Source organism: Meriones unguiculatus, chromosome 14 (genome assembly GCF_030254825.1).
Source record: "Meriones unguiculatus strain TT.TT164.6M chromosome 14, Bangor_MerUng_6.1, whole genome shotgun sequence".
Classification (NCBI taxonomy): Eukaryota; Metazoa; Chordata; class Mammalia; order Rodentia; family Muridae; genus Meriones; species Meriones unguiculatus.
In genome coordinates, this window is record NC_083361.1 from 2,382,427 (window position 1) to 2,396,565 (window position 14,139).

General features: G+C 45.8%; 2 protein-coding genes across 8 annotated transcripts in view; one reads left to right on the forward strand and one right to left on the reverse strand.

Moving 5' to 3' along the window:
* The window catches only part of LOC110566203 (cytochrome P450 2G1), a 28,375-nt gene extending 26,786 nt beyond the window's left edge, over positions 1-1,589 (forward strand). For all 3 annotated transcript variants that reach the window (XM_060366464.1, XM_060366463.1, XM_060366465.1), the window contains exon 9: positions 330-1,589. In XM_060366464.1, the coding sequence (XP_060222447.1) occupies positions 330-511 (182 nt within the window). In that variant the 3' untranslated portion in view covers positions 512-1,589. The remainder of the gene's footprint in view (positions 1-329) is intronic.
* Positions 1,590-2,169: 580 nt separating this feature from the next.
* LOC132647100 (protein NYNRIN-like) lies at positions 2,170-13,431 on the reverse strand. 5 transcript variants are annotated; one of them, XM_060366467.1, is made up of 3 exons: positions 8,824-13,431; positions 7,227-7,378; positions 2,170-6,737 (listed from the first exon to the last, which is right to left on the reverse strand). In XM_060366467.1, exon 3 carries the CDS (start codon positions 6,108-6,110, stop codon positions 4,632-4,634), a length of 1,479 nt encoding a protein of 492 aa, XP_060222450.1. In that variant the 5' UTR covers positions 6,111-6,737; positions 7,227-7,378; positions 8,824-13,431; the 3' UTR covers positions 2,170-4,631. The 5 variants fall into 4 exon arrangements, with proteins under 5 accessions (XP_060222451.1, XP_060222450.1, XP_060222455.1 ...); XM_060366468.1 differs by having other exon boundaries at positions 7,227-13,090; positions 13,201-13,431; XM_060366471.1 differs by having other exon boundaries at positions 2,170-4,900; positions 5,323-6,737; positions 7,227-13,431.
* Between the last annotated feature and the right edge of the window lie 708 nt (positions 13,432-14,139).

Sequence of the window (14,139 nt, forward strand, 5' to 3'; positions counted from 1 at the left end):
TCCCCTGATCTGGGGATGGAATTCACACACTTTGAGCAAAGACTTTATCATGGAGTCACACACCCCATCTGGGGATCCAGTCAATGCTCTGCTGTTGAGTCACACCTCAGCCCTTGTGGATCCTTTAGAACCAGTCTATCTGGTTCTAACCCAGGAAGCTGGGGTCAGCAGAGAAGAAGCCACCACCTGTCCAGCCCCTCTAGGTGGCAGGCAGCAGTGGTTTGTTGACCCCACATAGCAAACACAGCTGTGAGGAGTCAGCCGAGGCTGCGTGGGGTGGTCATGGCAGGTGCATGGCACATGCCTCTCTGTCACTTTTGTGTCCCCAGGAAAGCGCAGATGCGTGGGGGAGGCGCTGGCCAACATGGAGCTTTTCATCTACTTCACCTCCATCCTTCAGAAGTTCTCTTTATGGTCCCTAGTGCCTCCTGCTGAGATTGACATCGCTCACAGGATCTCTGGCTTTGGCAACATCGCCCCCATCTACAAGCTCTGCCTGGTGGCCCGCTGAGGGCACTGCCAGGCCAGCGAAGAGCCCCCTTAGCTGAGCACTGCTGGAGTTCACATACACCCATTCTTCCCATCTCTCTCCCACTCTCCCTGCTCTCTCTCAATCCTCCTTTCACTTTCAAGAAAAGTCACTCTTACTGTGCTGAGACCATGGGTCAGGAGAGGTGTCTGGAAAAACAGGCTGGATGGATAAAACAGGGCTCTAGCCACAGTTTGGGGAAAAGCTTAAAGGTTTAATTAAATTCACTGATTTGTTTTTCAACCTTGGTCTCAGTCCGAACCAAACTCTTACAGACTCTGTGTATTTTCATGGTCCTTTGGGTCTTTGCCCTGGTAGTGACCAGAATGTACTCCATGGTTGCTTTTCTTTCTCCTCCCCAATAAAGAACTCAAGACTGTTGACCCTAACAAGTTTCCTGTGTATCTGTTGTCTCGGGAAATAACCAAGGGATGAGACACCTAAGCAGGGTGCCAGGAAGTAGCTTATTGTTGTGAACAACAGGCCCCCTAATATCCCCTCCACATAGCAACCCAGAGTGACATGTACTTTGGTTGGCCGTATTAAGCTTGTGGAACATAATATAATAAAACTGCCCCTGCCAAAACAGAAGTTAATCATGAGCAGAAGTTTTTCAGTGCAGAAGGGAGGGTGGAGGTTAGTTTCAGAGGAGATACAGTGAGCACCCACAGGGTGCTGACCTGGTCTTTTCTTCCTTTGGCTTCAGAGAGTGTCTTCTACCTCAAGGTGAAGTGTAAAAGAGTAGTTGAAATGGGCTTTCTGACTCAGCAATTTCCTGTTTCAGGGCGAGATCCTGGCTGGCATCGGGCATCTTGCTGGCTTCCTGCCTATCCTCACTGTCACCTCTCCTGCTAGCGGCTCTTACCTCAACTCCCAGCTCTACACATCTGCATTCTGTTTTGAATATACCTCAGTTTTTCATGGCTTCTGTCTCCACAGTTCTATCAGCATGTTCAAAGTTGGTGAAACACCCTCTCTTATTTCACTAAGTCAGTCGATACTTATCAAATGTATAGTGTGTGTCAGTATCCATCGGTGAATAAAACAAGCAAAAACTCTCTGTGTAGAGCAGATGTTTTGGTTCCATGGAAATTGCTGCACAATGCCATGCCTTTCTCTGACTGGGAAGATTTAAATGGCTGTGATCATGTTATGAGCTACAAAGAAAGACTGGGGAACATGTAAGAGCAGAAAATCCATGTTAGAGGAGTGTGAACTGTTATGAGAGAGAGCACGGTGGTGGCACATGCCTTTAATCCCAGCCCTTGGGAAGCAGAGGCAGGTGGATCTCTGAGTTCAAGGCCAGTATGGTCTACAGAGTGAGTTTCAGGACAGCCAGGACTACACAGAGAGACCCTGTCTCAAAAAATAAAAAATGTTAAGAGAGAATTTTAAAGACCGTTGATATCAAAACATAACAAATTAATAGTTTTATGCATACAAAACTAGATAGGCCTTATATAAACAACAGAAAAATAATAGTGAGGTATAAAATATATCTGAAGAGCTCGCCACACTGGAATACAAGCTGAAAAACAAATAAATATTTTAAAATATTTTTATTTCCTCTTCAATAATTTCATATGCACATGTTATGCCAGGTTCATGGGACCCTCAGAGACCACCAGGAGATGACTCGATGCAATTGCAAGAGAGCTTTATTACGAGAGCGATCGAACTCGGGACCCAAGTCTCACTGGCGCAGCAGTAGAGAAGTGGGACCCCGAGCTCTGAGTGAACAGGATTTTTAAAGGGAAAGTCTGTGAGCAGGGGGTTTCCATGGCAGCAAGCAGGGGGGCACAAGCCTTGGCGTTACCGAATTGGGTGAAGTTTAGCAGGGCGGGGTGACTTTTCTGAGGCATATAATCACAATGGCTAAGGCATATAATCACAATGGCTATTTTTCTAAACCATATCTGAAACATTGGGGAGAATTTTCCCACCCGATTTTTAACCGATTCCCATTGATTATTGCCAGGGAGTTTGTCTCTATTTTCTATGAAGCATTTATTCTATTATATTTCCTGCAGGCTGTTGCTAGGAGAGTTAACTTTGTTTTCTGCCAGGTGTACACTCTGTGATATTTCCTGGTACCTGAATTCAGTTCCCAGTCAAAATCTTTATTTCAAAATGGAGTTATATTCTGGCTAAATTAAACTCTTCATTTCCCCCTTTCCATGTAACTGAAGAGGCCAATCTTGGGCTCTTACAGTTCAAGGTCATCTCCAAGTTGTTGGTATTGGGACCTCATTACCATTAATTGTATAATTCCAAGTCTTTGTTTAATATATCCCAACAATTTATTAAGTATGCATGGTCCAACAGTGATTAAGAGCAAAAAAATAAGAAGGGGCCCTAGCAAGGTAGAAATTAAAGTAGTAAGCCATGGGGAGGCATCAAACCAAGTTTTAAACCAGCTTTGGCTTGCCTCTCTTTGTTTTTTTCTTTCTTCTAGTCCCTTTCTTATTTTAGTCATAGAGTTTTTTACTATCCCTGAATGATCCACATAGAAGCAACATTCTTCCCCTAGTGCTGCACATAATCCTCCTTGCTGTAAATATAACGTTTAGACCTCTTCTATTCTGTAACACCACTTCAGCCAGTGAGGATAATGACTCCTGTAAATAAGTAATTGAGTTTTCAAATTGCTTAATGTCTGCATCGATTGATTCCCTTAACTTATTGTAATACTGATTTTGCATCACTAAAGATGAAATACCTGTCCCAGCACCTGTCAATCCCAGTCCCAATAGAACAGTTAAAGTTGCGGCAGTGACTGGCTCTCTTTTTTGGGGGGGGAACTTTTTCATCATCATATTGGCTAAGAACCTCTTCTTGTGAGTGATAAATCAGCCGGGGTACTAATTGAACTAAAACACAATAATCATTATGATCAGACAATATTTTGCCATTAACACAGGGAGTCAGCCCTGATCCACAGGCCCACCATCCCTCAGGGGGAGGAATCAGGTATTTATCATCTGAGGCAGTTACTCTCTCAGTTTTGTTGCATAATTTTTGAAAAGGAGCTGGTACTTTTCCTAGGCAGACACCTTGCCCTTTTATAGATTGTAAAGTCATTCGGGCGTGTCCTTTCTGCTGCCATCTACAGTCCTTGGCCTCCCCAATAATATAACTATCAATGAGTGCTATTCCCTCATAATAAGGGGGCCTAACATCATAACATAACCAGCAGGAAGAAGTAAGTTCTGGTTGAGATGCATTTAAAATCTGGAAAGTATTCAGCAGCATTAACCAAAGGGGGTCATTAGGGTCTGAAGGGGGCTTTATTGAGGTGGAACTAACTGGAGCCTTAGTGTTTGCGGGGGCTGGAGCCATTGTAGGATTTGGCTTTGGAGGTGCCGGCCTAGGCGCTAGGACATCATTAGGTCCCATAGCCACAGGGTGGTCAATGGTACTGGGTGGTGTGACTTGCAATTTGATTGTAAAAATGAATCCATGATCATATCCAGTCTGGTATAGCCTAAGACCCCAGGTTCTCCCAGTTTCCCAGGAGTGGAAGGCTTTACCTTTGTCAGTGAAGTTTATCAGTACCAGATTACAAAATAGGCTTTGGCATTTTTTAAGTAGTGGATTAGCACTTAGGTCCGTTCTTGAAACTGAAATCAGGTCATTCTCTGGGAGACGCCAGGGCACAATGCCTGTGGATTCACACCCCCAGCTTGAACAGAAAAATGTATCTGCTTCGCCACAGGTGCTAACCCCATATTTTGATCTCCCTTCCCCAGGGCACACATAGAAGGGGGTATCTCGCAAGGCCATCCTTTGTGTCATGTGTCCACAGCCTGGCTCTCTGGGGAAGGAGAATGGCCTCATGAAGCAGCCTCCACCTCCAATACAAACCAGTTTTTTAAAATGTGTATCCATATCTTGATCCCTCTTAGCCAGTTGGCACAGGTCAAACTGGAGATTGGGCCACTAGGTTCCTCAAGGGGCTACCTTAGATGTTGAACTCATAATTTCTCCTGTAGCTGAATGGATAACGCTCCAAGTTAAATTTAGGGGTTGATGTGGATTATGGGCTGCCTGATTCTGAAAGAGACTTAAAGTTATAGTTATTAATTGGAGGAACGCTGTAACTTTAGCTTGAGCGGTTGGCGTTGTCCTTGGAGACCTTCCATTCTGGAGCCGCTGGAGTCAAATAATCCTCTGGGACGGAGAACGGGTTAGCTGGCCGAGCGTGTGAGTAATGGATCCAAGCAGCAATCCCGTCAACCTTGATAGCCGTAGGAGTGGTCAATAAGATGATGTAGGGTCCTTTCCATCTAGGTTCCAGTGTATTCTGACGAAACCGTTTCACGAATACCCAATCTCCGGGCCGGAATTTGTGTGGCTCTGGTACTGGGCCTGCTTCATAAAGAGCACGTAGTTTAGGCCAAACATGTTTATGAGCCCACTGGGTGGCTTTGACCCGAAAAAGTAAGTCATCTTCATCCATTTCAGCAATAGCATCAGTCTTAAGGTTGGGTATTATAGGAGCTGGCATCCCATACAAAATCTCAAAGGGAGTTAAACCTAGCTGGTAAGGGGAATTCCTGACCCTATAGAGGGCAAAGGGGAGGAGCATCACCCAGTCAGCGCCAGTCTCCAAGGTCAATTTAGTTAAGGTCTCTTTTAATGTTCTATTCATTCTCTCTACCTGTCCTGAACTTTGGGGCCTATATGCACAATGCAATCTCCAATCTGCCCCAATAAACTTAGCTACATTCTGACTTACTTTGGACACAAATGCTGGTCCATTATCTGACCCTATCATGTGAGGAAAGCCATACCTGGGCAGAATGTCCTCCAATAATTTCTTTGCCACAATCTGGGCAGTCTCATCTTTGGTGGGAAAGGCTTCAGTCCATCTTGAGAAGGTATCCACGAACACCAGCAGATATTTGTAGCCATATTTTCCAGGTTTGATTTCTGTGAAATCAACTTCCCAATAAGCCCCAGGTCTCTTACCTCGAAGTCGGGTCCCTGGATGTTGTGATTGGTTGGTGGCATTAGTCAGTTGACAAGCTTTGCAGTTAGTCACAATGTCATCTATAGTCTTATGTATGTCCCGGAATGTTACTTTTGATTGACGGACAGCATCTGCCATTCTCTTAGATCCCATGTGGGTAACTCTGTGAATCTTTTTAAGGATTGTTCTGGCTAGAGAGTTTGGCAGGATTAACTTACCCTCAGATGAGTGCCACCATCCTTCTAAGCATTGACTCATAGGCTGGTTTTTTGCCCATTGAATCTCCTCTTTTGTGTACCAGGGTGCATTTGGTAAGTTTGGATCAGGTGGTTCTGGTAGTATAGCAGCCAAAACATCAGTTGTTTCCTGGAGTGCAACACTTTTGGCTGTTCTGTCAGCAAGGTTATTTCCCACTGCTATCTTAGTATTATTTCTCTGATGTCCAGGGCAATGAATAATGGCTAGCTTTTTGGGAAGCCATAAGGCTTTTAGGAGCCAAAGGATCTCCTCCTTATTTTTGATGGTTTTTCCTTCTGCTGTGAGGAGTCCCCTCTCCTGATATATAGCTCCATGTAGGTGGGCGGTGGCAAAGGCATAATGACTATACATTGATAGCCAGCCCTTTGCCCATAGTCAGAGCTTGGGTCAAGGCTATTAATTCAGCCCATTGGGCAGATGTTCCTGGAGGAAGAGGTTGAGTCCATATTACCTCAGTCTCAGTTGTTACTGCTGCACCTGCCCTCCTCTGACCCTCATGGATGAGGCTGCTTCCATCTGTGAACCAAGTGTGGTCAGCATTTTGCAAGGGTGTATCCTTAAGGTCCTCACGAATGCCATGTGCTCAGGCCAAAATTTCTTCACATTGATGCAGAGGCTGTTCCAAATCCGGGTCCGGCAGGAGGGTTGCTGGATTCAAGGAGGCAGGGGGCTGAAAAATGACTCAACCAGGATTAATTAACAAAGTCTGATAATGAGTCATACGGGCATTACTTAACCATCGATCGGGTGGTTGTTTAAGTATCCCTTTTATGGCATGGGGGGTGGTTACAATCAGATTTTGGCCCAGTGTCAATTTATCTGCGTCCTTAACCAGAAGTGCAGTTGCTGCAATGATTCGAAGGCATGGTGGCCATCCAGCAGCCACAGGATCAAGTTTCTTAGACAGGTATGCTATTGGTCTTCTCCAAGGCCCCAACGTTTGTGTCAGCACCCCTTTTGCCACTCCTTTGTTTTCATCTACAAACAAGTGGAAAGGCTTGGTTATATCGGGTAGCCCAAGAGCTGGTGCTGACAACAAAGCTCGTTTGAGTTGTTCAAATGCCTGTTGCTGTTCTGCAGTCTATTCAAAGACCTTGGTTTCTTTGGTGGCTTCATAAAGGGGTCTAGCTATTTCCGCAAACCCAGGTATCCATAGTCTGCAAAAGTCAGCTGACCCCAAGAATTCTCTCACCTGACGAGGACTTGTAGGTGGAGGAATACTGAGGACTGTTTTCTTTCTAGCATCCAATAGCCATCTCTGTCCCTTTTTTAGAATATAGCCCAAATATGTCACTTCAGTCTTACAAAGTTGTGCCTTTCTAGCTGATGCTCGATAGCCCAAGTCCCCCAAGGTTTGCAAAAGTCTCTGTGTGCCTTCCAGACAAGCTTGCTCTGACCCTGCTGCTACTAGGAGATCATCAACATATTGAATTAAAGTAATATCTGGATTTTCTTTTCAGTACTCACCCAGATCTTCATGGAGGGCTTCATCAAAGATGGTGGGAGAGTTTTTAAATCCTTGTGGCAAACGAGTCCATGTCAATTGTCCATTTATCCCTCTCTCGGGGTCATTCCATTTAAAGGCAAAATATTTTTGGCTCTTGGGGGCTAATAATAAGCTGAAGAAAGCATCTTTTAAATCTAATACCGTATACCAAGTCTGCTCAGGTGACAAAGAACTCAGAAGAGTATAAGGATTAGGCACTGTTGGATGTATATCCATTATTCGCTTGTTGACTTCCCTCAAATCCTGGACAGGGCGATAGTCATTTGTATGAGGCTTTTTTACTGGTAGTAAGGGAGTATTCCAGGCTGACTGGCATGGCCTTAAAGCACCCTCAGCCAGTAGTTTTCGAATGTGAGGAGTTATCCCCTTTCGAGCCTCTTGGGGCGTGGGATATTGACGTATTCGAACGGGATCTGCCCCAGACTTGAGTTCAACAAACACTGGGGGTCGGTGTTTTGCCAATCCCATTCCTCCAGTTTCTGCCCAGGCTTGGGGATATCGTGCCAGCCATGTCTGCAAGTCACTTAAGGGGGTAATTGGCTCTTCAAACAATCTATATTCCGCCTAAGAGGCTAAATTTAGAGTCAACACCTGTATTGAGTTGCCTTTTTCATCTAATAGCTGAGGCCCTTCTGATTTGAAATGAATTTGAGCTTTCATTTTGGTAAGCAGGTCCCTCCCCAACAGGGGATAAGGACACTCTGGAATTACCATGAATGAATGGGTTACCCGGCCCTTTCCTAAGTCCACCATTCTTCGGGTAGTCCATGAATATTGTTTCATACCAGTGGCCCCTTGGACCCAAGACCTTTTTGATGAGACTGGTCCTTCAGGTTTCAGGAGCACTGAATGCTGAGCTCCAGTATCTACTAAAAAGTCCAAAGGTTTCCCCTCCACTCTCAGAGTTACCCTAGGTTCGGGGAGGGGATCCGAACCCCGTCCCCCTCAGTTTTCCCCCAAAGCCAGGACCTTAGTTTGGGACCTGGGTCCCTTATGAGGGCAGTTTTTAGCTCAATGTCCTTCCTTCTTGCAGTATGCACATTGGTTCTTACCCAGTGGTGGTTTGCTTCGTCCCTTGGGTCCTTTGTCTTGAGCTATCCACTGAAGTTGGTGCCTCCTTTCTCTGGGGTCCGAAACATTGTTGGCCAAGAGGACTTGTGCCAGATCCCGGTTTAAAGCCTTTCCCGTTTTTAACTGCTTTTCCTCAGAGCTGTCCCTGTTATTATACACTCTCTCAGAGTGTTATTATACACTCTATCTGAACCAAATCTTGCAATGTCATCTGTCCTATTCTTTCCTGTTTCTGCAATTTTTTTTTAATGTCTGGAGTAGACTGGTTAATGAAAGCCAAAGCAACTGTACCTGTATGTTTAGGCTTTTCTGGATCTACATGTGTATATCTGCGAAAGGCTTCACTAATTCTCTCCAGGAAGGCGGCTGGGCTTTCATCCATTCCCTGCCTGACATCATATACCTTGGCCAAATTAGTGGGCCGTCTTGCAGCCGCTTTGAGACCTGCCAACAGAGCCTGACGGTAGACTAGGAGATGCTCCTTACCTTTAGCCGTGTTGTAATCCCAGTTGGGCCTCCTGTAGGAAAAATAATCATCAATACAGGCTTGATTTGTAGTTGGAATTCCTGTAGCATCTGGGACATTTTTTCGTGCCTCTGAAATAATACGTCCCCGCTCCTCTGTGGTAAACAAAACCTGTAAAAGCTGCTGGTAATCATCCCAGGTGGGCTGATGGGTGAAAAGAACAGTTTCAAGGAGATCAATCAAATCTCTAGGGTTGTCAGAGAACTTGGCATTCTGAGTTCTCCAGTTATAAAGATCTGATGTGGCAAAAGGCCAATAATGGTGAGGTTGATTGCCATTATCATCTGGTGGTCCTGTGGCCCGTAGGGGAAGGACAATAGAATATGCCTCTGTCACTTCAGAAGGAGAGGCTGCCCGGAAGCTCCGGGTCCTCTGCGCCGGGCCAGATGGTGGTAAAGTGTCTAGCACTGAAGGAGCTGGTTGAGGGGTGGGAGGAGGTCTATATGGAGGGGGTGGAAAAATGGCTTCCTCTGGAGTTCCATCCTGTAAAATAGGGTGAAGGGGAGCAGAGGGAGTTGAAGGGGCACCTTTGGGGTCTTTTTTCTTGGTCTCAGTCATCAGAGCAGTGACCTCTGGTTCTGGAGATTTTATGGAAGGAGAATTGTTAGTGGGAATCAGAAAGGGCTTAATCCATGGAGGTGGATGAGTCACCAGGTTCTTCCAAACTACAATATATGGCACCTGATCTGGGTGCCCGCATGCTTTCTGAAAAACTTTATCTTCCACTGCTAAGACGGTGGGAAGGTGGAAGGTTCCTTCTGGTGGCCAGCCCACATTGAAGGTGGGCCATTCTGAGCTGCAAAAAGTCATCCTTTTTCCTTTTCTCACATCAACTGAAAGACCGTGAGCTCTAGCTTTAACCTCTCCAAAATGAGTCAGAATCAAGTCAAGGGGTTTGGAAGTAGTCTGTCCCATATTGTCAGTCAGTCTATTCGTCAAGAGAATTCAAGAGAAAGCAGAAGAAGTAAGGAGAACAATTTCAGCAAATAGTAAATCACTCATGCACAAAAAGAACCGGCCGTCTCAGACAAAAATGAAACCAAAGGCAACAACTTACAGCCTATACCCGGGCTAACATCATGGGAAATCAGAGAAACGAAAACAGCTGCAGTTTTGAACAAAAGTAAAATCAAGCACTCTCAAGTAGACACAAAACCACAAACAATTAATCACAAAAATTAAACAGTAAGTCCGGGCACAACACCAACAGGGGGGAAAAACAATTAATCACACGCAGAAACCAAGTAACACTGAAAACCTGGACTTCTCTGCCACAGAAGTTCCAGAAAACTGATCCTCACTCCAGTTCCCCTATCCCAGGAGTTCCGAGGAGGTAAAGACAGATCCTCACACCAGTCCCCCTATCCCAGGGGTTCCGAGGAGGCAGAAACAGACAAAACCTGGACTTCTCTGCCACAGAAGTTCCAGGAAACCAATCCTCACTCCAGAGGCAGAAACAGATCCTCACTCCAGTCCCCCTATCCCAGGGGTCCCAAGGAGGCAGAAATTCCAGGACATCAAAATGTCTTTTGAAGTCCCCACAGCCTAGGCCCCAACACGTCTGTCATACCTAATCTGGCTGCTCCCGTAAGCACCTCGAGGCTTTTCAGGAAAAGAAACAAAGAATAAAGGCAAACAAACATTTAAAGCAGACAGACAACATAGAAGACATTACACTTACCTGCGGGACTAAGCTCTCCGGGTCAGGAGTCCTAGAGATCCCGAGGCATCCCGGACGAGCCCCCAAATGTTATGCCAGGTTCACGGGACCCTCAGAGACCACCAGGAGATGACTCGATGCAATTGCAAGAGAGCTTTATTACGAGAGCGATCGAACTCGGGACCCAAGTCTCACTGGCGCAGCAGTAGAGAAGTGGGACCCCGAGCTCTGAGTGAACAGGATTTTTAAAGGGAAAGTCTGTGAGCAGGGGGTTTCCATGGCAGCAAGCAGGGGGGCACAAGCCTTGGCGTTACCGAATTGGGTGAAGTTTAGCAGGGCGGGGTGACCTTTTCTGAGGCATATAATCACAATGGCTATTTTTCTAAACCATATCTGAAACATTGGGGAGAATTTTCCCACCCGATTTTTAACCGATTCCCATTGATTATTGCCAGGGAGTTTCTATTTTCTATGAAGCATTTATTCTATTATATTTCCTGTAGGCTGTTGCTAGGAGAGTTAACTTTGTTTTCTGCCAGGTGTACACTCTGTGATATTTCCTGGTACCTGAATTCAGTTCCCAGTCAAAATCTTTATTTCAAAATGGAGTTATATTCTGGCTAAATTAAACTCTTCACACATACAATGCACTTTAATGATATGTGCCTCCATTCCTCTCAACTAGCTCCCTCTCCCTGTCTCTAGAATGTTTTATCTTCCTGATACCCTTCTGGAACTCCTCTTTCTCATGACTTAAAGAAACCCACTCGGCTTAAGTAGGGTTCCTTGCATGGGCACAATTTCAGAGTTATTTACTATAACTAGGATTGGCTACCCCCCCCCCCCGAGGGCTCTTAGCCAGGAGTGGCCTTGTATGCCCACCCCCGTCTATGCTAAAATGCTGGCAAGCTCCATCTTGTGCAGGTGACTCTACACACAGCAAGTTTGTGAGCGAATGGCATTGCCATGTCCAGAAGATGGCATTACACAGCTCTGGCTCTCACACTGGGACCACCCCTCATCCACAACATTCCATGAGCCTTGGCATGGAGGGAGACAGATGACCCACCAAGTTTGAGCACTCAGTAGTAATTTATTATCAACATTTGGACAAATTCCAAGTCCTGCATCAACTTGTAACTACTGCAGAAAGAAAGTTGCCTGACTGAGACGGACAACAGTGCTGAACTAATGGCATGAACACAAACACTCACAAGGCAGTTTGATTCCACTTGCATTTAGCAAACCAACAAAACATCCTCCCCTGGAGCCCATAGCCATCCTAAACATGGGAAGGGTTGGCCAGGTTTATAGCACTGAGAAATGGGACCATCCCAAATTAAAAAGAAAAACAACTGGACCTTGAATAAGGGCCAGCTAAAAAGAAAGAGAAAGTCAGGCAATTTAGGGGAGGACTGTCCTTAAAGCTGTAAGCGGCCTGCTACGGAACCAAGAGATGGGAGAAGAGGGGAGGACTGTCCTTGGAGCTGTGAGCTCCCCGCTATAGCTGCCAAACGCATAACTGCTATCTTTTCTGCTAACTAATCAATGTAAAGGCCTGAAATAAAAACTCTGTGCTTTGTATGCTCGGGGTCGTCTCCTGCTTTGAAGGGACGACCCCCATTTCGATCGGAATAAACTGCCTCTTGCTTTTGCATCAAACCGCGGTCTGTGAGTCACTTTGGGGGAGGGAGCAGTACGGACCCTGCACCGGAAGTGCATGTTTTGCAGCACTACCTGTAAATTCCCTCAAATTGAATCAAAAGTGGTAGTCACTACCGTAGTATGTATGCCACTGTTGTACCAATGGGTTCACCTTGCCTGGCAGGTAATTTTTGTAGCATGCAGAGTCCACGGCAGTAAGATCCTGATAACTTGTCTACCGCAGAGGCAACCTCCCGCATGGTGAAAACTACTCAGCAGGAAGGAGACACATAACTCTGTTCCAAAGTGACATCAGGGGTCCCTTCTGATCCTACTTCAAGAAGTGGGTGGACTCTAGGGAGGTGCCCACTGAGAGACTACAAGACATAGTTTCAGCTCCCAGAGAAGGTGCTGACCACAGTGACAAAGTCGATGAACAGCCTCAAGTAGTGATATGTGCATATAACGTATATAAACATACATGCATGTAGAAATGACTAATGAAAAAGAACTCGGATTTGAAACAGAGGAAGAGCTGTGTATGGGCATGTTTGGATGGAGGAGAGGGATTGGGAAGAAATGGCACAATTACAATCTCAAAAAGAAAAGAAAAACGGGTGTGGAGGGAGACCTGTCTGCAGACAATGCCATAAGAACCAACAGAAGCAAAGACTGCCAGGGGAGGGGAAGCTCCGCCTCCAGGGGATGGAGAACAGTGACACTGTGCTCAGCTGAACAGTGCTCAGGTTTAACAGCAAGCTTAAAACAAGAAGAAAACAGGCGACGAACAGAGTAAACGAGAATTCTGACCTCACAGAACCAAACAACAGCCGCCGCCTTCTTTCCTTTGACGGCGATGAGATCTGTTTCCCAGTGAGTAACAATTTCCCAGTATGCTGCAGTTCCCTTGCAGGAGACTGAAACTGTGCAAGAAACAAAGTCACGAAATAAGACCCCCCACCCCATGCACGCTGACCCTCTGCCTGGAAGTGCTGGGCACAGACAGGAGTCAACCGTTTGCTATCTCCCACACCTGTGCATGTGTAAAACTGGGATTGTTGAGTAAAAAAATAAAAACCCATGCTTCTTCCAGGGTGCTTCCGTCCTGTGCATTTATCGGGCCTTTCTGCCCAGGCTTTCTGTTACATGCCCTGCTGTTTGGCTGGTGGGAGCGTTCCCAGAGGAGGGGGAGTTTTCAGACAGAAAGGAATGTCCCTCCTCTGGCTTTCCCTTTCACACTGTTCAGGCCAACACTCCCCAAACTCTTCCCTAATCCTTCCCTAACAATGAACTCTGATACACAAATATTTTCCTTCTCTGACCACAGTTTTTTGTTTGCCAGGCTCACTCACCACCTCCCTACCAGGCCTGGGGGTGTGGAGGATGGTGTGTCCTGGTTGGTCAGATCATGACTGACTAATGAGCCAAAGAATGCAAAGGTGATACAAGTTCAAATATCTCGATTATTGAGCTACACTTTACTTGTTCTTGTCTAACTCTAGAGTTTTTGTTTGGGGTTTATGGAAATGGGGTATAAATCATAGGGACAATTTTCTAATGCTTCATAAGAAACAAAAACAACAAACCGACAACAAAAGCAAACCTCAGGCAGCAGACAGGGTTACCACAGACATGGAACTTAGGGACACATCAGCTGGTTCCATGAAAAACTCTCATCGGAGTGGACCCCAAAGCAAGCTGCCTCTGCCTTAGGTTAAAGCTTTTCTTTGGGAAATGATATTTGATAGAGGTGGTGTGAAACACTGTGAGTGTGCTAAATGCTACTAAACTTTTCTCTACAGATGTTTAGTTCCTATGTCATTTCATCTCAATCTAAAATAAAGGGAGGGAAGCTGAGGAGACAGCCCAATGGCTAAAGCGCATGTTGTGCAAGCATGGGCGCCCTGCGCCCACATCGGAAGCAAGGCCCAGTGGCACACACCTGCAATCTCTTTCATTCTGTTGGCCTCGG